At 37.9% G+C, this 26106-nt stretch overlaps 2 protein-coding genes, 1 long non-coding RNA gene and 1 pseudogene across 5 annotated transcripts in view; 1 reads left to right on the top strand and 3 right to left on the bottom strand.

The window, feature by feature from the left end:
* The first annotated feature begins 43 nt into the window (after positions 1 to 43).
* On the top strand, positions 44 to 21057 carry LOC111339481 (uncharacterized; annotated as a pseudogene). Its single transcript, XR_016000613.1, has 7 exons — positions 44 to 179; positions 9780 to 12894; positions 14108 to 14243; positions 14972 to 15162; positions 15840 to 15984; positions 16205 to 16264; positions 17109 to 21057. The product of XR_016000613.1 is annotated as an uncharacterized LOC111339481 (transcript).
* On the bottom strand, positions 4480 to 8003 carry LOC148733337 (uncharacterized). The gene is made up of 2 exons (XR_016000618.1): positions 7776 to 8003; positions 4480 to 6017 (listed from the first exon to the last, which is right to left on the bottom strand). It is a non-coding gene; the product is annotated as an uncharacterized LOC148733337 (long non-coding RNA).
* The window catches only part of LOC111345912 (uncharacterized), a 16396-nt gene continuing 10897 nt past the window's right edge, over positions 20608 to 26106 (bottom strand). For both annotated transcript variants that reach the window (XM_088758653.1, XM_088758652.1), the window contains exons 13-15: positions 22072 to 22622; positions 21046 to 21173; positions 20608 to 20887 (exon numbers count right to left, since the gene is read on the bottom strand). In XM_088758653.1, coding sequence (XP_088614779.1) covers positions 22512 to 22622 — 111 coding nt within the window. In that variant the 3' untranslated portion in view covers positions 20608 to 20887; positions 21046 to 21173; positions 22072 to 22511. The remainder of the gene's footprint in view (positions 20888 to 21045; positions 21174 to 22071; positions 22623 to 26106) is intronic.
* LOC148733336 (zinc finger protein 862-like) overlaps positions 26081 to 26106 on the bottom strand; it is a 4595-nt gene continuing 4569 nt past the window's right edge. Inside the window, exon 4 of the mRNA XM_088758650.1 lies at positions 26081 to 26095. The gene's annotated coding sequence lies outside the window, so the exon portion shown is untranslated. The remainder of the gene's footprint in view (positions 26096 to 26106) is intronic.

Below are 26106 nucleotides of genomic sequence, written 5' to 3'. Positions count from 1 at the left end.
ATCATCTTAAAAAACGTGCTACAAGGCGATCTGGACATGCTCGTGAACCGAGTAGAATTCCACTGCTATTTCTAAGAGGTCTCAACAAGAAGAATAGCATGTTGAAGAAATTTGTCTTGAAAAAGATTTCAACGATTGAGATACCCAAGTCTTCAAAGCTTAATCGCTATGTTAATAAGGTGAGAAAACTTTATCATGCACGATATAAATGTAATAACAAACGCGATCCAAAGATAATTAACTTAAATAAAATGGCTATACCCATTGCCAAGAAAGCTTATTTGTTGTCTTTCAGTAGCAGGCATCACAATTTAATGAAACTAAAATGTAAAGTACGTCGATATTTTATCATTATTTTCTTGCAGTTGTGTGAGTCATATGACCAATTATATGAATTTCAAACTAAGTAAAGATGTTGAGAAGAATCCAGGACCTACTCAATACAACACTGATCATGATGAAGTAATAATTAGACCTTTTAAGCAAAATCACCGCTCAACAATGCAGTTGACCTCTCCTATTTCCTCTGAGAATTTGATGTAGTCAAGATAAGGGGAATTTGGTTTACAATCAATAGATGTTGGCGATGCAGGTGATTGTTTCTTTAGATCTGTATCACATCAATTATATGGCAATAGCAACGATCATATGCGTATATGTACTGCTGGGGTTCAATTTACGAGAGACAACCCAGAGAGATTTATTGAGAGCAATACCGAAACTTCCTGGCTAAGATATCTGAATAATATGTGTATTCAAGTTACATGGGCTGATGCACTCATCATTCAAGCAGTTGCAGATGCATTAAAGGTTACTATACAAATAGTAGAATCTAATCAAGGCTTTGCACCACTTACCACTGTTTACCCAGTTCAGGAAAGAAATACTTTGTCTACAATTACTATAGGTCATATTGATGAATGCCACTATGTATCAACCACTGCCTTACAATGAAATGCCTCCATTTCAGTGTGCAATGAATTAATGAATGATACTCAGTTATCAAGAAATAAGCACTTAATTATGTCCATATATACAGTTTATTTCTCTGTTATCAAATCATGCACTTACTGGGATTCTTCAGCACTACAGGCTCTCCATGAACATGCATGTTTGTTCTATGAGAAGTGTAATGTAGACCATGTAGGCAAAATGCCAAGTAATATAACAGTCTATGATGCAGAAATCAAAATAAAATACTCACACTTGAATCAGGGCTCTCTAACACAGTGTTATCTCAGTTGTTAAGAAGGACTGTCTAGTCAAAAGTATTTTAAAAGAAAATATTAGAAGTTGTGTTATGCCCACGGGATACTTATTTTGTTGTAATGATGTTCTTATAAGCTTTATAGTTCAATGTAATACTCAGAACAACTGTTACTTCATGTTGACCTGTGAAAATGAGCAGTTCCATCTCCTAGGACCATTCAGTCTTAACGCCCTTGTAAACAGAGTCAGTGAAATTTATAGGCAAGATGACTGTATCAACGATGGAAAAAAACATTTCTCTTATTTTTTACTTTGCTCATCAGCATTGTCAAATGAAGAGTGAAAGAACATTATAAGAAAATTGAAGTCTAACCAAAGAAAAAGAGAGATCTACAATAAATACAATGTCCACTACTTGCAATTGGAGCCAGCAAAGAAAAAGCAATGGTACAGTTTGATGGATAGAGTAAAAAAAGAAGAGCTTCTTGAAACTTGTGCTAAAAAATATAAAGAAATTGATGTGTCAAAAAAGAAACAAATGCTTGAAAATTGAAGAAAAAAGTATAAAGAGATAGATGCCTCAAAAAAGAAACAAATGCTTAACAGAAAAGCTTTAAAGTCTAGAAAGAATTTTGACAGCATGGACTGTGAAAAGAAAGAAAAATACCTAAATACTATTAGAAATCAATCAGCAATAGCTCAACAAAATAGAAAAAAAAATCAAAATTGCATGTTGATGTTTGCATTTCAGTTTTGCAAGAAAACAAAAGAAGGCTCTTATTATGTATGCACTGTCTACAACAGAATGTTGTATAATTGTGGAGTCTATGTTAAAAACTTTTGACACTTTGTTTACTCTATATTTAAAACTGTTCACATTTAAACAATATGCTTCATAACTTAAAGTAACAAGGACTTGAATTTTGTTGTGAGGAATGTTGTTATATTAAAATCGTTTGGATAGTTGCATTAATATCATTCTTGAACAAGAATATTTATGCCTTTTATTGTATTTTTATTCGCAATGGTATAATTACAATAGAGATGTATGCGAAAACCCTTGAAACAATTACGAAATAACATACATGTAGTACTAACAAAGAATTGTGGATAAAAGGAAGATTTTGGAAATATTTGGTTAAAACCTGAAACAAAATGTTACATTACACTATCATAGTGTGAATGAATGTGACTAGGCCCTTTAGTGCACAACATGACATGTTATCAAAGAAATTGTCACTAGGCATTATAGGCAGCCCAACCCGATAACTATCACTTTGCATCTTTTCAAAAAGATACATTACCATGAAAAATGTATACAAGAGCAAAATTAAAATGCACGTGTGTTAGATGTCACAGTAACGGACGCGCAACTCTCCTAAAGTAAGGAGAGTCATGCTTGTGTTACCATGACATTGAGAGTGTGCGTTTTTCAAAGCAGGGTTGCCAGATTTGAAAACTCTCAACTGTCAAAAATGCAGGATCCCCTAACATTTTCTCTTTTCACATTATTCATTAGACGTTTTTTTTCTCCAAAGAATATTTTTGATAAAATAGATTTTCATGTTGTGCGACAAACTTGATGATGTAATTAACAATTATGATGTAATTAACTTATGCATGTAAGTGTAAACGTGGGTTGCCAAGGCAAAAGTGGCCCCAGTAAAATTCACAAAGTGATTCTTGTTCTTTAATATGAATGCTGAAATATCGCTACACAGGCCAAATGAAATAGTTACGAAAGCTAATGGATGGCATTCGTACGCCTACATTGCACAAACCTCCAGCCAAAAGGAGTATCGACTTAGATTAGGCATGAAAAAGGATTGCCCCAGGTGCCATTCCTAGAATATGGAAAACACTTTTCAGCTGGCCATGTCTCCAAGAAGTCGCCAAAGGGCCTGTGTTGTTGGATCGTGATCATTCCGTTGGTTCTCACCTCACGGTTTCTAGACCTCGAGAACATGCAACGATTGAACTTTCCATGAGTTAAATTTGTTTTGATTTTCTTTGTTACCTATATAGTTATTCTCTGACTCATAATCCGCCTTGTAAGATTTGTACATAAAAGAAGTTGTTCTGCTGGAATAAAGTCTTACCTTTCCTTTTACTGTCAAAATTGCTTTCAATCCCATGAATATTAAAAGCTCTATATTGCTGTAGGAGTATGAAAAATTGCCTGCATTCCTAACTTAATCAGGCCTGACAAAAGCCATGGAAAAGGCCTCTGCAGCTGAGAAGACAAGCTTTCTGGTGGGCTAGCATTCTGTGGTTAATCAATTTGCCCCAAAGATGTAGACCAGCTCATACCTATACTCTGCGTGTTTATGAAATATCATTTAAAACAAAGAACAGGTAGTTAATTTCACTGTATATGAACAGCAAAGCACCAGGTACTATTTTCTTAAAAACAGAATACTTCCATTAACTAAAAGATTATCAGGAGTAATTATTATTTTTGGGGGCAGGTCAAATTTGTTCCTCCATGATATGCATAGCATAGCCACACTAATAATTTCAACAAGGAAAAGTTAGAACATGTACATTTATTTACTTATTCTGTTTTCTAATTCTTGGTTCTAGAAACAATTTGGTATTAAATTACTTATTCTCATTTGTTGTGCTAAATATGGGCTATCAATCCTACCACTGGCAGCTTGAAGGGAAACAAAGGCTGGGTGGAGGGGGGGGGGTACTCCCTTATAAGGGCTTAATGGGGACGTGTGGCCAGCCAGTGTAAGGTTTTCGATATTTTTGTCTTAAACAGGGTATCAAATTTATCATTTTTTATCTTAATCTGGGTATCGATTTATCAATTTTTTGTCTTAAACAGGATATCTTTTCTTGGAAGATAAACAGCAAAATTTTTACAAGCTCCAATTTTAATTAATATTGAATTCCATTGATTTTTACCAGGCACGTTAAATGTCTTAAACAGGGTATCAAAAATCTGAATTCTGTTTTAAACAGGGTAGGAAAATCAGCGATATGTCTTAAACAGGATCAGGGTATGAGGGGCTGCACTGCACCTCCCCACCCAGGAATATATCAAGTACCCCCCCCCCCAGAACAAAGGCAGAAAACCAAGGCCAGCCACATCTTTGGGTAGCCTACCCAAAGTACAAGGATGTAAAGGAAATGTCAAGACAGGCCAGGGTAGCATTAAATTATAATGAAGTTTTGCATAGTGCATAGATCAAGCAGATGTACACCAACTTAAACAAATGTTTCCCTGTAAACACAAATGTGCAATATGTGTGATCAGACTCCTTTTGTGTTTTCTCAATTCATCATTTTGATACATTCTGTAATTGATAAACATATCAACAGAAGATATTAAATAAAGGAGTCAATGAGCTTAAAAAATAGTACACTAGGTGCTTTACACCTGATGCTTGACAAGGGGTCAGAAGAGCAAGCCATACAAAAGCTTTAATGATATCAATGAGTGTTCCAATCATCCCTGTGTAAACAGTGGTACTTGTACTGACTAAGTGAACAGTTATGTTTGTGCTTGTCAGCCTGGATTCGAAGGACTCCGTTGTGAAACAAGAAGCAAAAGAGGACTGTGATTTGTTCATAATGGTAACCTTGACAGTATTCCTTCTGAAGTTTTTCTCACTAATTCCATCCATTACTGGTAACCCAACATTGCAGTGGATAAACAAGTGTTCAAATAAATAAACAAATGAATCACTCAATAGTAATATTAGAATTGTCCAGCTTCAGCAAATGTTTTGAAACATGATTACCTTATAGTAGAATTAATTTAACCTTTGTTAAGATTTATTTCCTCTGATTTAAATTTTTGGGAGCACATTCAAATATAATTAATTTGTAGAAGGCAGACCACCTGGCAAATCTAAGGTTAGAGAAGGTGGTTAATTACTGATTTGCAGAGAGCCATGCAACCATGTAAACTACAGGACCACACTGCTTAATTTCTTATTACTGTTAAACTAAGAACGCTACAAACACTTTGATTTGATTCTCACAGGACAGTTGTGTATAGTTCAACACAAAATAATTCAGGAGTGTGCAAACTCCCTACTGCTACTAATTTAGTTGTCTTGAATTGTAAGGACATTACATAAGTACATGCATTTCTGGAGTTCAGTTTCTGGGTGTAACAGTAACAGTGTGGACAAAATACTTTTGTTCCCTGAGAATACCAAAAAGTAGTACTCGCTTTTCTAGATAAACAGGCAAGGGATGAAATACCGTGCAAAAAGTAGTACTCTGTAGAAGTTTATCAGCATCCCGATTTGTTTCCAAAGATGAAAAGCTGCACAAACACGAGTCCATAGTAATGTGTTGTAAGTAAAACACAATTCATAGAAATAAACAGGCTACAGATTTTCATCGAAACCATGGTATACCACAGTTTCGCTAAGAAAAGCGTTGCATAACGGCCTTAAGACATTACATGACAAAGAGAAAAGATTTGAACTTCCAGCGAAATAAGAACAAGGGTAAACTGGCTGGAAGAGTACTGATCGAAGACACCTTAAAACAATAAATATAGCCTTTCAAGAGATGTTTTTATCCTGCTACAAAACCTTACTGAGAACATATGTGCTAAAACTTGTATTATGAACTTCTGCGTCACCATTAAGGCGCTTTTGAAGCTCTAGCTCCCTCATTTCTTCACTAGCCACGTTTAAATATTTTCCTCAAAAGCGACGGCTTCTTCCTCGGTTCCACGTGGCTCTACTTCTTGGACGCACGGAGCGCGATATATCCAATATTTCTCCTCGACACTACAACAATCATTCGTAGATCCCTCATCGGAAGAAACAGAACGATTACTGTTGGTTAAAAAATAGAAAACAGCGACGATTTTCAAGCAAGGTCGTTACTTAATTTACTATTTACTTCGACAATGCTTCGATGAAAGAAATACTATGATGTCACAATGGGGAAAGGCGCTGAAAATTATCGTTGGCTCAGCAGTTGTAGTTTGAGTAATGGCGGACGAAATTTAGTGAGTTTTAATCAAAATTTTTTCGGACTTTTCTTGTCGCGATAGGTCTGAATTATATTTGTTCTTTTTGTTTAGGATCTAAACTTAAGTTGTCAGTATAACAAATTTGTTTTGGAGAACATCAACAACCGTCTCAGTAGCACTTAAAGCAAACGAGGTTAGAAATTTCTGTGAATGGTGGGTGAAGGACACGGTATTGTACGGTGGCTCTCAAGGGCCATCCACCTACAAATATTTTCATGACTTTATCGCGCGATAAGTTTTGCTAAGTCCATTCATTCCAAAAAACTGCAATCAACATTATCGCGCGGTAGAACAACTTATCGCGCGATAGAACACTGTATCGCGCGGTAGAACACTGTATCGCGCGATAGAACAACTTATCGCGCGATAGAACAACTTATCGCGCGATAGATCAACTTACCCGCGATAGATAATATTATCGCGCGATAATTTTATTACTAGCTCCCATGGCCCCACGACCATTAGCACGTGGTCACATCCATAGCAAGATGGCGGACCAAGTTTGGAACGTGAGTAATTGTCCAAGAAATAAAGACTTTTATTCTTGATTTTTGAGCAAGAGACGGTAATCTTTGGGTTAAATTAAATTATATTTCTATGCTTTCTACGTCTTATATTCATAAACAATCTTTCACCTTATACACCTTATATAGTTTAAAAACGTATCCCTACACCTTATATTCATAAACAGTCTTTCAAATATAGAGCAATGAAGTCCCTCTCATATCTTTAACCCCACTTACTAAGATAGCATAGAAATATAATTTAATTTAATCCAAAGATTACCGTCTCTTGTTTAAAAATCTAGAATAAAAGTCTTTATTTCGTGGACAATTACTCACCTTCGAAACTTGGTCCGCCATCTTGCTATAGATGTGACCACGTGCTGATGGTCGTGGCGCTATGGGAGCTAGTAATAAAATTATCGCGCGATAATATTATCTATCGCGGGATAAGTTGATCTATCGCGCGATAAGTTGTTCTATCGCGCGATAAGTTGTTCTATCGCGCGATAAGCTGTTCTATCGCGCGATAAGTTGTTCTATCGCGCGATAGAACACTTAATCGCACGATAGAACACTCTATCGCGCGATAAGTAGTTCTATCGCGCGATAAGTAGTTCTATCGCGCGATAAGTAGTTCTATCGCGCGATAAGTTGTTCTATCGCGCGATAAGTTGTTCTATCGCGCGATGAGTTGTTGTATCGCGCGATAAGTTGTTGTATCGCGCGATAAGTAGTTCTATCGCGCGATAAGTTGTTCTATCGCGCGATAAGTTGTTCTATCGCGCGATAAGTTGTTCTATCGCGCGATAAGTTGTTCTATCGCGCGATAAGTTGTTCTATCGCGCGATAAGCTGTTCTCTCGCGCGATAAATTGTTCTATCGCGTGATAATGTTGATTGCAAATTTTTTGAATGAATGGACTTAGCAAAACTTCTCGCGCGATAAAGTCATGAAAATTTTTGTAGGTTGATGGCCCTTGAGAGACACCATAGCATTGAGTTACGTACCTTATCGACAAATATATAATACATTCTAACAGTTCATAATCTCACCTCAAGTGAAGTTCGTTGTATTGCGCAAAACTTCTACAGTTTCTCTAAATCTGTGCCTCTTACTTAAAATATGTGAACTTCCACCCTGAAAATACCTTCTGAAGCAACTGGCTATGTCACGCCAGACGGGAATTTCCCAGAAAATGACGAAACAAATTGAAGAGAAAAGGAAATCAGATATTAGTAGAAATCTCCCCACCAGAGAACGTACTTCAAGATAAGTCTACCTCATGGGTAGGGTCAGTGAAAAATCACCTCATATTTGAGTCCACTCCACTGAAACTTTCTCCGCGAGAAAACTGGGAAGCACTGACACAAAATGGCGGACGAAGTTGCATCGACACAAGCTATGCAAAAATGTAGGGAATTCTTCTTAGAATCAAGTTTTTAGCCCCTTGAGTCTGAGTTTAAAACTGTTTTAAGAGAAAGAAATAGTTCTGGGAAGGCAATGGATGAAAACACAGCGATAAAAAATACTTCCCAGCAAGAAATGAAGATAGAAATAACAAATTATATGGCCGACGGCGAAGCGCTCCAAACCGAAGTCCCAATGCTGAGCGATTGGAAACCAACAGACAGCTGAATCCGCCGGTGGATAGGAATTTTTGGGCATAATGACAAAAATTTCAGGTAATTTTTTCTTTGATGATGCTCCTCCTGAAGTGAAATTAATTACGCGCGTGTTGTCGATTCGTTCTGAGGAAGTGCTAACTTAATGCTAGTTACGTCAGCTTTAAAATCTCTTTATGGCGGTCAGCTCACATTATGAACTCCGCAACACAGTTTCCACATTGCCCTCTGTAAGCACGTCAGAGATCCAGGGTTATCAATAGTCACAGTTTGAAATAAAGATTCACTTGACTCTCATAAACAACGACAAATGCAGGACTGCTTATCTAAACAACTACCCTGTCAATCGTTCAATCTGATTTTTTGACATCAAGTTTTCCTCACATGACTTCATGCTTGTTTAAAAAGGAAATGCAAGCATCAAATCTTTTTATTAAAGAAAATTTGCTTTTTATTAGCTTTTTTTGGCTACTGCCTCCCACAGGACGGGAAGCCGCATGTATATGTTGTCAAGATGAGTGATTGATTGAGTTATTTGTTACCATTTAATCATTGGTTAAACGTCAATTAGACATTTTTTTCTCGAATCATGAGGAACAGGGTACTCATATATATGTGGGATGTGGCAAGATTTTTTGTTTTGCACATGAGTCAAATATTGTGCAACTCTACCTCCTAGCATTATTATACAATCTCTTGTTCTTTTTAATGTTTAAAAAAACTGTGCTTTACCAGTAGCCACAAACAGTCTTTGACTGTATATTTTTCTTGTTGATACTGAAAAGGTATGAGGCTCACCCTCATAATCAATGAGGATTCTCATTGAACTCATAACACATAACACTTGTCACGGGTGTCAGTGGCAAGTGTTACAGCTGTCAAATTAAATGCAAATAAAAGAACGACTTACTCAGGAGGTAAATGAGTTTAGTATTGACTGTTAGTCGCCTTTAGTTTTTCGAAATGAATAGCCTGTCAGCAGACCACAGAATGACTGAATAATCAAAATGCCTTGCAGTGTCTCTACAATGTTGATATATAGCAGCCATATTGAAGTTTTTAATTCTAGCCCAGGCCTTCTCACAGCTGTCATCTTCCAACATGCTAAAACATGGCCGCTCAATGGGCTCAGAATACATGACCTTTGACCATGTATTTAAGTGTTACATGTGAGAGCAGCACAGCAATGGCTGTACAAAATTCTACCGAGAACCCAGTCAACTGTTTTATTGACCTACCATTGCAGAAAAAGAGATTCTCTTCTTATCACCTAATTTACCGTACCTTCCACCAATCAAAGTTTGAAAATTTTGACTCCTCCAAAGAGAGTCAAAGCTGAATTTGATAAAAACTGCAGTCTTTTTTGACTCATGTGAACAATATTCATAGCTTTCTGGTCTTAACTGTTCTCCTCATTTTTATCCCTCTTCATAGAAACAATACCATAAGAGATGATTGATAAACTGGAAATCCTTTTAGAATCTGGAGAAAGGTCTTCACCTATTATTTATACTGTACATTGTAAAGGGAAAAGCAAATGTTGATGATAAAGTTGTAGCACACTTTTCTAACTTAATGGGAACTTTGGTTGAAAGAGAAGTGGTGGGGATATTGAACGAGGTGAGAACTGTTAATGATAAAGAAAAAGAGAAGGCAGAGTGAGTGAGACAGTCATGGCTGCATTTACAGAAAATGGGAATCTTATCATGCTGAAATAAGAGTATCCTCTTGGAGGCCTGTTAGTTTTAGAAAATGCATTAATTAAAAAAATGTGCTTCATGCAATGTAATATACTGAATCCAAGTAGCTGGATTGCCTAAATTTACAGTGGCTACATGGGGTTAGTTGTTTGTAATCTCCTCTCGCACGCCATTGATTTGCGAAAGGTAGTAAATGACCGGTCTTTATAGTTATCATTATTATAAACTTTTATTACTCAATCGACCAATTGTTTTGTAATTTTCCGCGTCATCATAATCATAATCGGCATTGGATAAACACTCTTTCCTCGTTGACTTCCGCTAATGCGTGGGCTAAAAAAAGAAAAACATTCATTTTAGAAATTTTGCGCAGAGTCTTCTGTTATAATCGATCAAGTTTGTCCTTCGAATCGAAATATTCAGGGACACTAATCTCCTGCTGAAGACATGCTACGCTGTAATCTTTCGCTCGTTTGCGCCATTTCTGTGTCAACGCTAAACGATGGCATTTGCATATCATTTCTGAGAGGACTGGTTGCTGCTCACGTTTCAAAGTTTTTTTCGACTTTGTTGTTGTTATTGAAGTGTTATTTATAAGCCTAAATTGATTTAATTCATCATTGTTAATGTTTCTGTGAATTGGTGCAACTTTATGTGAATTGGTGTAACTTTACTTTGCTGACAGTAACTTCTCTCTAGTACATTTTTTTCGTATCATCCACCTATGCATTGAGTTACAAGTTTCCGCGTTGGGTGTGTCAATTAGGCAGTATTAGAAGCGCCATTAGTCTCACCACTGTAAAGCTACACTTACATCAATTCTCCTGTTGGTAATGGAGGTTGATGATGTATTGCCGCAAAGAAAGAAAGCGCTGCACTTTTTCGAAACTTAGTGCGGTTTATATTTATTTGTTCTAGGCGTAAACGTTTTCTTATTGATTATTTTCACGATAAAACAGTTCAATGAATTATTAAAGTGAATACGATGATAGAGTAGGTGACAGGATGTTATAAGTAAGTTGATAGCGGAAGCAAAACTCAATATGGCAATTTGTTCAATTTGAATTACGTGGCGAGATGTTAACCAGCCACCTTTAGCTAACGTGAAGGTTTTGATGCTTATTTGCGTTTAAATCTCCTTTCAAGTTCCTCCCTGGTAAAAAGGGAAGATCTCTAGAATTTTCTTGCAGTAGCTTGATACGTATGGCACATTGTTTACAGAGATATTATGTCAAAATAAAAATTACCAGGAAAAAGCATTCAAACAGCTGATCCCTACTTGCGAAGCGCTCAAGCACACTTGATATTATTATGATTAAAAGAAACCATTTTTTCATGCCCCGTTAGTTGATATCTCATCCTCCTTCCTTCCTAGATGTAAAATTCAGCGCTAAACGACTGATTCATTTACTTCCGGTCTCATTAAGTTGACGTAACATCAAGAGTCACGAAGCTATGTTATCTCAACTTTGACCAAATCAAAAGATTATAGCAATGATTAAGAATTCGTATTTATCTAGCAAGCCACAAAAGCCAAGGCAACTAACAAGTGATAATCGACAACTCGTAAATTCTTGGGATTTCTGTTTTCATAGCTGTCTGTAGGCTCATGATGAACAACACAGCGGGCAGAAATGAAAGTCACTATTTTTCGGAATCATTTTTCCAAGAAGCGGCTGAAGACGACACGCGGGGAAAGCAGAACAACAACAACAAAAAAAACATCCAAAACAAATTGAAAATAGACAGTGAAATTCAGCCGCTGCTAGGAAATGAAAGACTTCTCATTTCGCACAGTAAACAAACTGAAAAGACCGTAGATTTGAATAGTCACCATGAGTGTAAATATTTTTATTTTCATAGTGCTTAAAAAGTTGGAAATGCAAACAGTTTTAACTAAAACTTCCGGGGAGGAAATCGCGAGAGTATATTTGATTCCTGGGTCGTACACTGTTGACCAAGTAGTTTTACTTTCACTTCAGTAACTGAGGAAGACCCCTCATTCGGTCTACGCTTTTTAAAGACCTCTGTCCATCCTGTGGGGGTCACGAGAGAGAGACGAGGAGTCCCGGGGTGAACTTATACTGATATGCACAGTTGCAAGTTGCATGCATACCTCTCCATGGATGAAAAATGAAGAGCATGACAGTTTTTTTTTAAGATAGGTAGAAACTTATCCACCCCGTGTTGAACTTGTCCGCTTGCTGAGTATATCGTTAGGAGTGTTTATTCATATTATGCAAGATGCTTTATACACGGGGAAAATAATTTTAAATGTTGTGTAATTTCTCGTTAACCTCAAACCACAATATTAGGATAATCTATCACAACTCATTTTCAATACCCCTCTTGCTAAGTTCTCTTTATTATGTAACTAGGAACTTAACTTCTCACCAGACTACAGGGTTTTCACCCTACTTACACAATCTAAATGGCTAACACCCATATAATCTAAATTTAGATCAGTGGGTTCAAGCCGTCTCAAATGATCATCTAAGTCTTCCCAGTAGCTCATTAAATATGCATAAACATTTCGACCAATCAAATCCCTTCACTTCGGATGTGTAAGGGGAAATCCTTTACCGAATAGTTACGAATTCGCTAGCTCTTCTCGGTTTGGACGTTCAGGTATTATCGGCTTTGTCGTGTAGTTTTGGCGCTTCTTCGTCACTATGACTGACAAGGATACAAGTAGAGCTCGCAAAAGAACATATAATAAAATAAGCGATGTACAAAGGTCAAAACTACAAGAATATTATGACGGCGGCATGAAAACATGCAGTTCTGATAATACGGAAAAGATTGGTGTGGCAGCCGAGGAAACTGGGCTGACTATTGGTCAAGTAAAGGTAAGATATTTATTAGTTGGACTGAAACACTACCATGTTTGATGTATGCGGAATACCCCACCACTTATTTACATCTCGTTGAATAATAATAGCGATCATTGTGGTGCCTGCTGCTTTCTTCAAAGCGCACCGACATATGTAAATGATGTAGCGGTATATTGTCCTTCAGAATTATACTTCCCTTACTCTATGTACTGCACCAACTTATCTTTTAAAGGATTGAATCTTAAACAAAATTTTGCCCGTCATACACCAAGGTCAAGGAAGTTCACTGTACGATTGTACTATTCATAATGAGGCGTTGTGGTAATAATTTGTTTGCCTCGTTAATTAAAGAAAGCTCCCTTTTTTTTTTTTTTTTAAATGATTGTTTTGTACCGTTTTATGCTCGAAAATACGCTTGCAGTCTGCAGTATAATCAATGATCAAAATATACCGGTAAAAGAAGATAGGCGTTTACTCATCCGTTATTATAAATTATAAAGAATAATTATTTTGTGTTAACCTATTAAGAGCTAACGTAAGCAACCTTAGTTAAACGTAGGCTAACCCTAGTGCCCTGTTGGCCAACAGAAGAGCTAGTTAGGCTAACCTGAGTGCTCTGAGGCTAACCGGAGCACAAGTTTGGCTAATCGAAGCTGACAAGTAGGCTAACCTGAAACTGTCAATAGTAGTTAACCTGATAGCTAACGATCGATTCCTGGCTCTAAGTTTAGGTTACATCCTCAATCTAGAGTGGTTGAATGTTACATTTATCATCCATTCGACATCCATGTACATGCCAAGAAGATCTACCTTTATTAATTTGCTGCCAGCCAATCATTCTGTTCTGGATCGAATACAATCTATTGATCAAGTAAAGTATACAAGCTCAGAGCTTCTGCGTGCAGCTTGCATGGGTATTAATAGGGTCAGGTCCTGCCAAGGGGTTCCCTGTGTTGCTTGTCTGAATTTAAAAAGCTACGGTGTCATTATTTTGTCTATATTTCTCTACCTTGTTGTTGTTGTCGGAATTTTGATGAACAAGATCTTAATTTTTTCAGACTTTCATATATTATGCTATCACTACTTTTTGGGCCATGTCCCTTGTAGGAATTTACCCTGGCTGCGCCTCTATAGGGCCAGCAAGGGAAAGAGGGCAAAAAGGGAAGGGTTGCTATAGTAGCTTAAGGCATTTTGAAATACGTTAATTTAATGTGATACATTTATATAGAAATGGATTGGAAATGCTAGACAAAAGGAAAAGATAAGTTCTGGAGTACAAGCAGCTCCAAAGCCAATTAAGATTCCAACGGGTTCACGTGGCTCACACTCCTACAACATGCTCTGTTCAGAGTATTTCAAGTCAGGTGAGAGGCCTGATAATGTTTTCAAACACTAAGAACAAATTATTTACATGCATTGTAACTATTATAGACCATTGCTAAAATAATTAGAGGGTAACATTAGAGGCATTACAATCCTGGGGGATGGGTTTACAAATCCCCTGCCCCCCCACATTAAATTTTTCAGCATTTGTCAGGCAAAATGCTTAGAATTCAGGCAACAGTAGAATCAATTTTAAGGCAGTTCTACATCAGTTTAATGCTAACACATTAGGAAATTGTGTAATGTTTTCAGGCATGGAGGTCACAGTCCCCCCTCCAAGTCCAAGGGTGCCTGTATGTCTATGGGTATCATTAATAAACCTCTACTAGTGAATTATTTCTAAAGAATGAATATTGTAGCTTTCTCTCCTAACTTTGTCTGCTGGATGTTAGTTTTATTTTGGTGCCAGAATACCAGATTTAAATCAATAATGGATAGTGGTTTTGTTAAATGTTCCTAAACCCCAGGAGGGGTACTTGCAAGGGTGGGGGTCCAACAGAGCTCTATATTGCAACCCAATAGGGTTTTCATCCTCAGCTTCTTTTAACCTTTGACACCATAATAGAGTGGTTGATTAATTTATTTTCAATTTTAGTTAGATCTTTGATTGCTGAGGAAACTGAAAATCATGCAGTGACATTTTAATAATCAAACTAATTCAATTGATATTCCGTGGAAATGAAAACTTAATTTTTTTTTTATTTGCTAGATGAGTGCAAGGAATTGTCTTTGCCTCAAAAGAACAAAGAAGCTGCCAAGAAATGGCATGACATGACATATGCAGAAAAAGATGAGTTCAAAGGAAAAGCAAAAAGTTTAAAGGCCCCAGATGTTTCAGAGCTTAGTGAGGCTCAAAAATCTAAGTTGATATCAGCTCACAGGAAAAATCTTCTAAATGAGGTAAAGATTTCAATCACTTTAAGAAATAATCTCTAAGTCAAATTCCAAGTAGGCAGCATAAACTGTTGTATCTTAGGAAACTCAAGGACGAAATTATAACCAAACCCGGAATGAACATGAACATTCCAAGATCCTTTTATTCCCTGTTCTATCTCTGCGCAGGCACATCCATGTACACGTAACACAACCGTGACGTAACTTAATACAATGTAACACAAGTATAACAAAACAAGGTCACGATATAACATAAACCATGAAAATCTAGAATAATTTAAAACTTTATTAAAAGTAGATGAATAATTTCTAATTGTTGTTAGTATAATTTCAGAGCTGAGCAAAGAGTTTCCAACAATCTGATTGGTCGAGCAGTTTCTTATATGACACTATATAAACCACTCCGCACGGTTTATATAAAATGTTAAAATAAAATGTTAGTAAATGTTACTAAAATGTTATGATTTTAGAAATTTCTCTGTTGTTCAGCTCTGAAATTATACTAAAACAATTATTCACCTCAGGTTTGGTGATGAAGTCTCGGGGATTATTTGGCAATATTCCCCTCTCCTTCGGCGAATAATTGTTAATTATACTCTGTGGTAATTAATGGCACCTGCAGATGTTTTTGTCCTTTTGAGTAATCCTCGTGCCACATTTTACTTTTTCATCTACTTCAACAGATCATGTTTCTAGAAGACTTAGGCTGTGAATCTTCTCTGATTTTTCAAGACACTTAAGGCCAAGTGTACAACTTTGGATCAAGTGCAGGGTACTCTTTTTTATGCCTGAATCCTGACATCAACATCAAATTCCGAGACCACTTTGGTATTATATTATTACTTTGAATTAGTAATATTATAAACATCTTTGAAAGTGTTCTGTTGATTTTTTGGCGTGCAACTGTATTTAGCAGAAGCTTATATCAGTAGCTTATACTATTCAGTGTGTCATCCAATTGATGAGATTATTCATGATTGCAATTAAGGTGAATATGTTATCAAAATAGGCCTGCAACTACATAGTACCTCTCTCTTTATTTATTTAGCTTGCACCAATGAGAGGTACACATACAAAGATGTACAACAGCTATTCTATTCCAAACACAGTAAGTTTAAGAATATACATATTATTTACTTTATAGTACAGATATTAACATGTAATTGTCATCATCATCATCATCATCATCATCATCATCATTATAATTATTAGCTGATTGGTTGTGAATGGCTTATTCGATATATACCTTAATAGCAGTATGGGCTGAATTGCTAAGGTTTACAATGTTATTAAGGTTGAGATCAGACGTCAGCATTATCAGGCGCCTTTGCCAGCTGCTTCAGTCCATGTAACAACCTCACCTTTCCCCCCACACATCCCACCCCAGTGGAGGACATCCATCACACAGTAATCTCGTGCGTGGGAAATTAACATCTCCTACCTCTAACCCTGCAGGAGATGGGGCCTACAGTTTATTAGTCTTTATCCAAGAAGACTAGAATATCTATCCATTTCTTGATATTATAGAAAGGTAGCAAATTCTCCTCAGGTATTTTAAGGCCATGAGTATTGATCTGACTGGGGCTCCAACCCGCACAACACAATCTGGCGCTCTAAGCAGAACTAACTAGGAGGCAGTAACAACAAAGATGATGATGATGTCTATAACAGTTCTTGTAATTGGACAGGTCAAATCTGACAGTAATATGCAGCCAATGAAAATCCAGAGGAAAATGGCACTAGCCAATGAAATTGAATTACTTATTCCTACCTTGTGTCACATTTTAGCAAAGAAAGTGTATGATGGGACATGTGGAAATGGTCAATAAGACTTACTGTCATACATTTCAGGGGTAATCAGGCTCATTACTTCCCCAATTACTTCCTAAATATTACTCCACTCAGTGCTATTATCATTACCAATCAATGTTTCTCTTTCTTTTGCACTGTAGGTGATGCAATAAAGAAACTAGGCAGCCAGGTACCGTATCTGCGTGGGGGTTTTACAGTAGAAAGTCTCCCAGATGGCATTTTATTTAAGAAACCCTTCCATTATGGCACTATGCAACTCCAGGCCATAATGGAGAAAAAAAGCGAAATTGAATTTGTGATTACCGATAATGCAGAATGATATAAACTTGCAAAGCAACAGGAATGTTATTCCCTCTCTAACTCAGCCTGAAACAGTAGTCACTCTTCTGTCCAGGATAGTGGACAGACAATGTGCAGAAAGGGTTAAGTTAGACTGTCTGACAAGATTAAAGAACAAGATGTGGAGGTTGTGGAGTTGAGACTTGACCAGGAAGAGACTAAGATTAAATGAATATAGTTTTTATTTTGAAGATGATGCATGGCTTTCTGTCGGTGCTAATATTCAACACTCCACAGAAGCACAAGGGCTTATTGTCCCAGTGTTTACTGAGTCAGAAGATGAGAAATTCTGGCTTTTCTACAGTATCCAGAATCCATCAAAACTAGTTAAAGCATCATTTACTTTCAAGCTAAAAGGGTATCGGCTTGACTTACAAGGCCAATCCAACCACAAATTACTTAACAATCATCAGGATGTTACTATTGCCAACTTGATAAAAAATGGACCCTATGGGCCATTATATTTTTTGCAGAGGATAGAAATTTCAGATGACCAGTATTTTAATATACCTGAAGTATTTAACAATGCAATATATGCTGCCTTAAGAAGTAGCACTATTATTTAAAAATTAACAATATTTATGTACTTTAATTCAGTGTGGGCACAAGGCTATAAAGGCATAAAATCATAAATCACATGAAGAACATTGAGAAGTTTTTAGTGCCACATATGAACACATCTTTGAATTGCTATTTCGACAAAACTGCAAGATCCATGAAACAAAAAATTAACATTCCATCCAACAGTGTAAAATATCAAAACTCAAAGCTCATGAATTCATTTTCCACTCAAATCACTGAAATCATTATCATTCACCATATATATAGACTATGCTATACTAACGACTTCACCCAAATTATATGTAAGTACCGTATTTCTTCACCTATAAGCCGAGCGATTTTTTCAGTTTTCGACCCAAAATTTTGGGAGATTTTTCACGGAGAACGGGGTTCGGCTTATAGCCGAGGGTTTTACATTTTAAAAATATACAGTTGCTGAATAACTTTACCCCCCCGGCTTGTAGTCAAGTTAGCAATGAAGCAGAAGTAATAAAACACAACAAAAATAACTTCTGAATATTGGTTATTCACTTTTATGAAATTGGTGGCTCCTAAAGGAGCCGTTTGACGGATACGTGCAAGGGCTTTCAACCCAATGGTTTACTCGCCATCCGTTTCGTTTTCGCTGTCTGTGTCGAACTCGTTCTCTTCTATGTATTCATCATCTACTTCTGGGGTTTCCTCAGAGTAGACCACGTCGTCCTCTGTTCCGTCCAAGGCATTGGAAATACCGCAGGTCTTGAAGGATTTGACAACCATCTCTTCGGGTATCTCTGCCCATGCTTCCTTGATCCACCTGAGGACAAGATTTCTGCTTGGCGCCTTCTTCTTCCCAGCTGGGGTAAACTCAAATGGCCCAGATGTCATCCACGCCAAGTACTTTCGGCGCACATTATCTTTAAATGGCTTGTTTAGGCACTTATCCAAGGGCTGTACAACCGGGGTTAGGCCACCAGGGATAACTGCGACGTCAATGTTTCGCTGCTTCAGGTCATCTTTCACGGAATCGGTCAAGTGAGCTCGGAATGAGTCCCACACCAAAAGGGAACGCTCGGCACGGGGCAAACTCTGTCGAATCCATTCTCGGATGCCCTGTTCATCCATCCACCCTTTCTTATGGAAGGAAACACGAAGAGGATGCGGCACAACCAGATCTCTCGGTGTACGGACGCCTTTGAAGATGACTTTCGGTGGCACCTTTGCTCCATCGGCAGCAACAGCAAGAACGACGGTGAAGCTCCGCTTTTCCGCTCCGCAAGATTTTACTGGCACTGTTCGGCTTCCACTGAATTCCAGTGTTCGGTTCGATGGCAGCTCAAAACGCATGGGTGTCTCATCCATGTTGTAGATGCGGGATAAAGGGTAGTCGGCGCGTCTTCTTGCTGCAATGACGAAGCGATGAAAGCACACAATGTTCTCTTCGAGATCGGCGGGCAATCGCTGGGCCAGAGTTGTTTTGGTTCGCATGCTGACCGAGTGGCGTCGTTTCCATTTCTCGTACCATCCACGGGAAGCTTTGAAAGCAGGATCATCGGAGAGCTCTTTAGCTTTAAGGCGAAGGATCAATCCACTCACCGCAATACCTACGAAAAATAAAATAACAATCTTATTTTGCTGCGAGATAACCGTAGATTCGTGACTGCAGCACTCTTTTCGTGACATGTTATGAAATTGTCATGACAACAACATATTTCTGACCAATCAAAGTCTCTGTTTCCCACGCACTGAAAGACGATATCATTCAACTCTTCAAAAACTCTTAAAATTTTAGACAGAAAAGTAAATACCAACCTTGTTCTCTTTGCTGTGAAAACCACTCCATCACTTGCTGGTCTAGTTCGGGATATTTCGGAGTGAAACGGCCCATCGTCGCACGTTTTGCAGACATCTTCAGCTCTCCGGAAAGAATAGTCGCCTGGTCTCTTCTCCAGCGTCGTACCATGGACTCGCTTAGTCCATATTCTCGAGCGATTTCCGAGTTGTTTTCTACCGCTTCAGCTTCCGCGATAACTTTTATCTTGAAAGCCATACTATACGAGGAACGGCGTGCTTTAGGCATGATGATAAAAAGTGACAGCGACGAAAGGTATACTCGATAGATTGATACTTTGAAACGTTTAACTGAGATTATTATTGTTGTTGTGGTTAATCTGTTGTCGCGTGGTAGTATTTATACAGTTCGTTGGATCAATTGATATTCATATCTCTTGATTGGTTCGCTTTTTTTCTTTTGTGTTTATTGTAATTCATTAGGTTTTGTGTTTAGTGAGTCAATTTCTTATGTTTTCCGTGAGGTTCGCTTGCTCAAATGGCCAGTTACAATCAATAATTTCGCTCTCGGCTTATAGCCGATGGTTTTACCTTTTTTTTTGGGCAGCTTGAGTGTAGCGTAAAGACCCTGAAAGTCAGGGTCTCGGCTTATAGCCGAGATCGGCTTATAGGTGAAGAAATACGGTACTGCTGTATATGTAGACAGAAAACAGGAACTTAAACTCTTAGCAATTTTTTGGTTTTTTCAAACATATCCTTTAATTTAATATACTTTTTCTAAGAACCTGTCAGAAAGCCAATTTTCAATGATAGCCAGCTGACAAACAGAGAATCCTAATCATAGTTCTTAAACTGTTACTATTATCAAACTATAGATAATGATAAGCCTAGAAGTTTTTTTGTTCATTTGTTGATCATTTTCAGTGGTCAACCCAAGTGGTGTGTGACTCTACAAATGAATACAAAATGTAGTATAAAGTACTGTTAATTTATTACCTATGTTACATATTATAACAATACGTTACATGTATTTCATACTTTGTAACAAAGACCACTTGTAGAAGCTTGATAGTACAAATAAAACAGAAATTAACATAAAATTAAAACCCAGCATCTTTTGTGTACTAGTGTCAAGTACTTTTCAGAATCTTTGCCGATATTGTGTACTTTTGGTAGGTGGTAATCGAAGCGTCGCCCAACCCAGGTACATCCCCATAGTGGATAACATCTCATGGGCCTCTTGGTTTTGCTGAAAATATAGGGAGAATGCAATGTGTCAAAATGAGCATGAATTGAAAAAGGTTAAGAATGCTGTGTACAGTAGAGAAAACACTAATCTATGTAGCTACAATGAACACAATCCTCTTGAAAACAGAACTCAGAACAATAAGAAATGTAATAAATTACTTATTTTCCTGATTTCCTTTTGCCTTTTCCTGATTCTTTTCCCTATTTAGCTCCTCAACTTCACTCTTACTCAGCTTATGTGCATGCTTCAAATGGTTGGACAGATTATTGTATTCCTTCTGGCAAATCTGAAAATAAAATTATAGCAAAATAGATATGTAAATATTTCATTTTGGATCATCATGACTGCTTAGCTTGTCATTGCAAAATGACAGGTAGTTGAGTTCATCATTAGACAGGCCAAGCATCAACATATATGACCTGCAAATATCTCTCCGCAAAGAGTGATCTATTTGTATGTAACATTGTTTTGAGCAAATAAAATTCCAGATTCCCATACACAGTTGCACAGTGCTCATAAATAATCCAGCAATGTTGCAGATTGTTTCCCAAAGTATTTTCTTATGATATGAAGGGATGGGCCAATATCAACATCTTAAAGGTAGCTCTAGATGTCATTCTCACTCCACTGTACAGACTCCACCACCTCTGTGGTTTGAATCCTTTTGAGTACCAAGATGGGTGTCTTTTGTTTACAGTTATACATCATAGTGCTACATATATTCTATATTGATGTAGATTATATGTAGGAGCCAATTACTTTATGAACCAGACAGTGGAGTTGACCTAAAATTCTAATTTTGCACTTCATACAATGGCAGGCTTAGCTTATCTTCTCTAAGTTAATTGGCATTTTCTCAATGCACCTTTTAACATAAAGCCCAAGAAGAAGAGGGTTGTCAGGCTAGCCTTGGAAATTTGACTGTGAGGGCAGTCCCCAAGGTAGGTATATATTTTGATTTTCTGTCATTGTCCCTTGGGTGCATGAGAAATTTTGGCAATCGTTATAAATGACCACACTCACTTGCCTAAGGTAGGGATTTTAAAACTTTTACCAATTTCGGTGTTGTGACAGGGGTGGCAAATATGACAATTTTTGGACAGAAAATATCAAAATCCCCAAACCTTGCCTGACCCCTCCTCCTGACCCCGTCTCGTGCGTTACATTGAAAACTACATACTCACACTGCAGGGGTATTTATAAAGTTTTTTCCTCAGACGTTTCTTCCGCTGTGGTAAATTTGACAGGTTATGATTATTCAAGTGACTTAAAACACTTTCGGCCTCGTTGGACATCTTCATCTTTATCAATTCCATTGACATTCCTGTACGAAATTATGGAGGTTGTCGACTCCACGTTTCGGATCTCATGGAAATGGCAAACAAGATTTTCTTTTAAACCGAGAAAGTGGCTTCTTTGCGTTAATCCAATATCCTTTGCCACTTTCTTTTCTTGGCGAAATTGAACAGCAAGATCGATAGGGTCGTATCCATTTTCGAAATGGAAATACATTTCAATTGAAGGGTTCAAAGAGAAGCGTAAGTTCGTGACCTCCCTCCTGGTGGCTTGTCTGGGGGTCTGGTTCCCAGTCATTGAGGTTAAAGGTACTTGGGAGTCATTTGGGTTAGAGGTAGACAGCTGTAGCATTCCTCAGCCTTCGATCCGAGTCTTTCAGTTCAAAGATGTTTGCAGATATGCCACGCACGACACGTTTTCTTTCTTTTTTTTTTTTCAGCTGCAATCGATTGAAAGAAGAAAAATGAATCGCCGTGTCCCAGTGCGTCACCGTTCCGTCTCTTTTTCCTCGCCTCCCCCTTCTCCCACCTCCCACGCCTCACACCTTAACTTCCCCCCCCCCCCCCTTCCCAACTTTACCTAGATGAAATGATTCTTCCACTTTTGGAACTTTGATTGCCGGAAAAACATGGCTTCTCCTCGATGTAGTGGAGAAGTTACACATTATCATGGTCATCTTGGCGCAAGGACACCAGCACTCATTGTGCTAATTTCGTTAAAAGAATTTAGAAAAACTTCACATGGTTAGCCAAACCACAGTAAAATAGCTGTTATGATATCTTTTTGCAGAAACATGAATTCACCGTCAAAAATAAACTTTAAAAATATACTTCCGTACACACAACTGTGAACACTGAAGAGGAATACGGTAGTTATGTGCTATAACGAAATCATGTGCTAAACCTTACCAATGGACTATCTTGAAAAGGACAAAAAAGACCTTTAGAACAATTTTATGAAGAAATCAGTCGATAAAAACTATTACTGAACATTACTTTCGCCAGGACAATGATATTTTAAGAAATAGTCTAGTATCATGGAGGTTGGAGGGCGATCGACGTCGTATATGACTTGTGGTTGATTTGCTACTTGATGTACAACGACACGACAACACAACTTAACGAATAAAGCGAAGATCCAGAGTTAGCAATTGATCACGTTAAACCTCTGCGCAGTTTGCAGGACACTTTTACAGAGTAGCGCTGACTGCCTGTTTACCATTTTAACAACATAATCCGTTAAGTCGCCCGAAATAATTACAACTTATAATTTTTCCTCAGTAATTCCGGCACGTGCTAATTCCGTTACGGGTGTGTCAATTTCGTTATGGCCTTACAAAGGACGTATACTGATACATTTTACTTGATATCATACATAACAGAAATTGTAAATTATGTGGCACATATTCACAATTTCATGGATGTCACCAAGATATGTTTTGCCTAAACACTGTATAGGAAGGTTACACAATGAGATCCATTGCCATCTAAGAATCATAGGAGGTACATGTGTATATCTACATACATACATACATACATACATACACTTTATTTGGTATAACAGGTTGAATTAAGGCAGCTAAAATAGCTGATGTGGACCTGCTGTTATCGAAACAATTTACATTAACAATATAAAAATTAATAAATAGATAAAACCGCATGAATTCTATGGATAAGATCAACGATACAAATGAAGTTTGAAATTAAAAATTAAAAAATTTTGTTGGACGGGTGGTTACGTATGCAACGCTCAAAAAGCGTCATTTCAGTTCAGTAAGGATGGTCCGAATTGACAATGCACTAAAGGACGACGACCGAGATCAGTATTTGGCTCATCAACTAGAGTATTCAAACCTAAGTTATATAGTGCCTTATAAAAGCGATAATTAAAATACAGAGTTTATGTAGATATTTGAGGCACCCACCCCGCACTTGCTAATCTCCGTTTATCTATCATTCCCTTTGGTATAGATCGACAAAGATGACAAATGTTTTTGTTCGACAATGGTGGACCTCTCAAAATTGCATGACAACGTTGACTCATGATCTGACATCTTTTCCACGCCTACAATTGTACCTCCGGTGAACTCCAATCCATACAAACATGACTTTCAATCATATCAGAACCTAACAGAGTCTGTATGTGAGTCTAATAAAACGGGGTTTTGACTAGGTGGGTAAGTAGAGCTGTCCACTTACGAGTGTCCGTTAATTAAGGGAGCTTCGGCACCGATTAGCATATAAAATATGCCCTCTACACGTTATGTATAATCCTAATAACGTAAAACTGCCACGAATCACCACCAAGATGAAATTTGCCAACGGTGAGAATTTATTAAAACATATTGTGATGATTATCCAGTCAGTATAACCCTACACAATGCACAGCCGGCCAGTTGGCCCAATCGATAGAGCGCTTGACTGTTGTGCGGGAGGTCGACGGTTCGAGTCCCGGCCGGACCAACACTCAAGGTCTTAAAATAATTGAGAAGAATTGGCTACGTTTCTGTAACATCAAGAACTGGTTAGATATTCTAGTTTTCTCGGATAGGGACGAATAAATGGAGGTCCCGTCTCCTGCAGGGTTGGGAGTAGGAGACGTTAATTTCCCACGCACGAGATTACTGTGTGACGGATGTCCTCCCCTGGGGTGGGATGGGTGGGTTTACTGGGCCTGCAGTAATTGGCGCAAGCTGTTGCGGTGTCCCTGCCGGTTGGCGAAGCTAATAAAATAAACTGATATATTTATTGGGTTTTCCGAGAAGTTTACCCGCTATTGGCGCGCGCGCATAAACAAAACAGCGGCTGTTTCTGTATGGTTTTGGCAAGCACCAGAGACAAAATGAGCTTTATTCATCATCAGATAATTTGCTGTCTGATGATAGTTCCAACACAAAGGCCTCATGGTCCACATCTTCCTCCATCATCGATTCGTCTGATTTCTCGTCATCTGGAAGATAGTCGATACCACTCAAATGAGCATAGGTTTTTGCTACCTCAGCATGATCAATAGGTTTAGGGGAATCCAAGATACCACCCCACAAACGCAGCAGCGAGGAAATGTGATTACAGTGAATCATCCGTTTCTTTTTAAGGCAAGCTATCATTCCTGCATTAAGAGGGTTATCAGTGAGAGGCAGAAGCGCGTCCACTGATTCGTCTATAAGCCTGATTTCGTTTTGGAGAAAAGAGACAAGGCGATTCATTTCCTCTTTCAACAGCTCAAGCTCTTCCTGACACCTGTTGTGTAAGCAGAAAAGATCAATTATCTGCCTCCTAACATGAGCAGGAAGGTGTCCCCTTCCACTTGGACTTCAGAGTAAATGCTGCTCCTTGGATCCTTAGCATCGTCATAAAGAATTTGGGGTACATCATTAGGAAGATACCCATTTACTTCAGACAAAGTTTGGCGGATGGACTTCACGACTTTGTCGATCTGCTTTGGGAGCTTTATGGCAATTGCTTGGCCATCTGAAAATTAAAAAGTTCACAATAACTAAAGATGCAATGCAGTGGCAGTTTTATGGATAAGACGGAAAGATGTAAATGTGTAAGACTTGGGAACTGGGAAAATTTAGCCCTCATAATCCCTGTACAATGCCTAGCCTCGCAGTTAAAAACAACTGGCATACGTAGTAATATAACGACGGAATTACCGCAGACCATGATCACCAAAATACACATGCTACTAAATATTTTACATAGCAATTTCTTCAGTTCATAACCAGCATATTTTCGCTTCAATTCCACCAAGAAACATCTTTCGGATGCCATACAATGTAACTTCAACAAGAGTTCGCTCTTTCTCTTCTCGTAGAGGCGTGACTTAAAGGTTACAAACACACGGGACAAATCGGACCATCTTTCTTTGATGTGATGCTTCTTTTCCATGGCTACCATGGCCTTCTCGTTCCTATGTACAAT

Source organism: Stylophora pistillata, chromosome 4, assembly GCF_964205215.1.
Source record: "Stylophora pistillata chromosome 4, jaStyPist1.2, whole genome shotgun sequence".
NCBI classification, from domain to species: domain Eukaryota; kingdom Metazoa; phylum Cnidaria; class Anthozoa; order Scleractinia; family Pocilloporidae; genus Stylophora; species Stylophora pistillata.
This window is presented reverse-complemented; position numbering and strand designations above follow the sequence as displayed.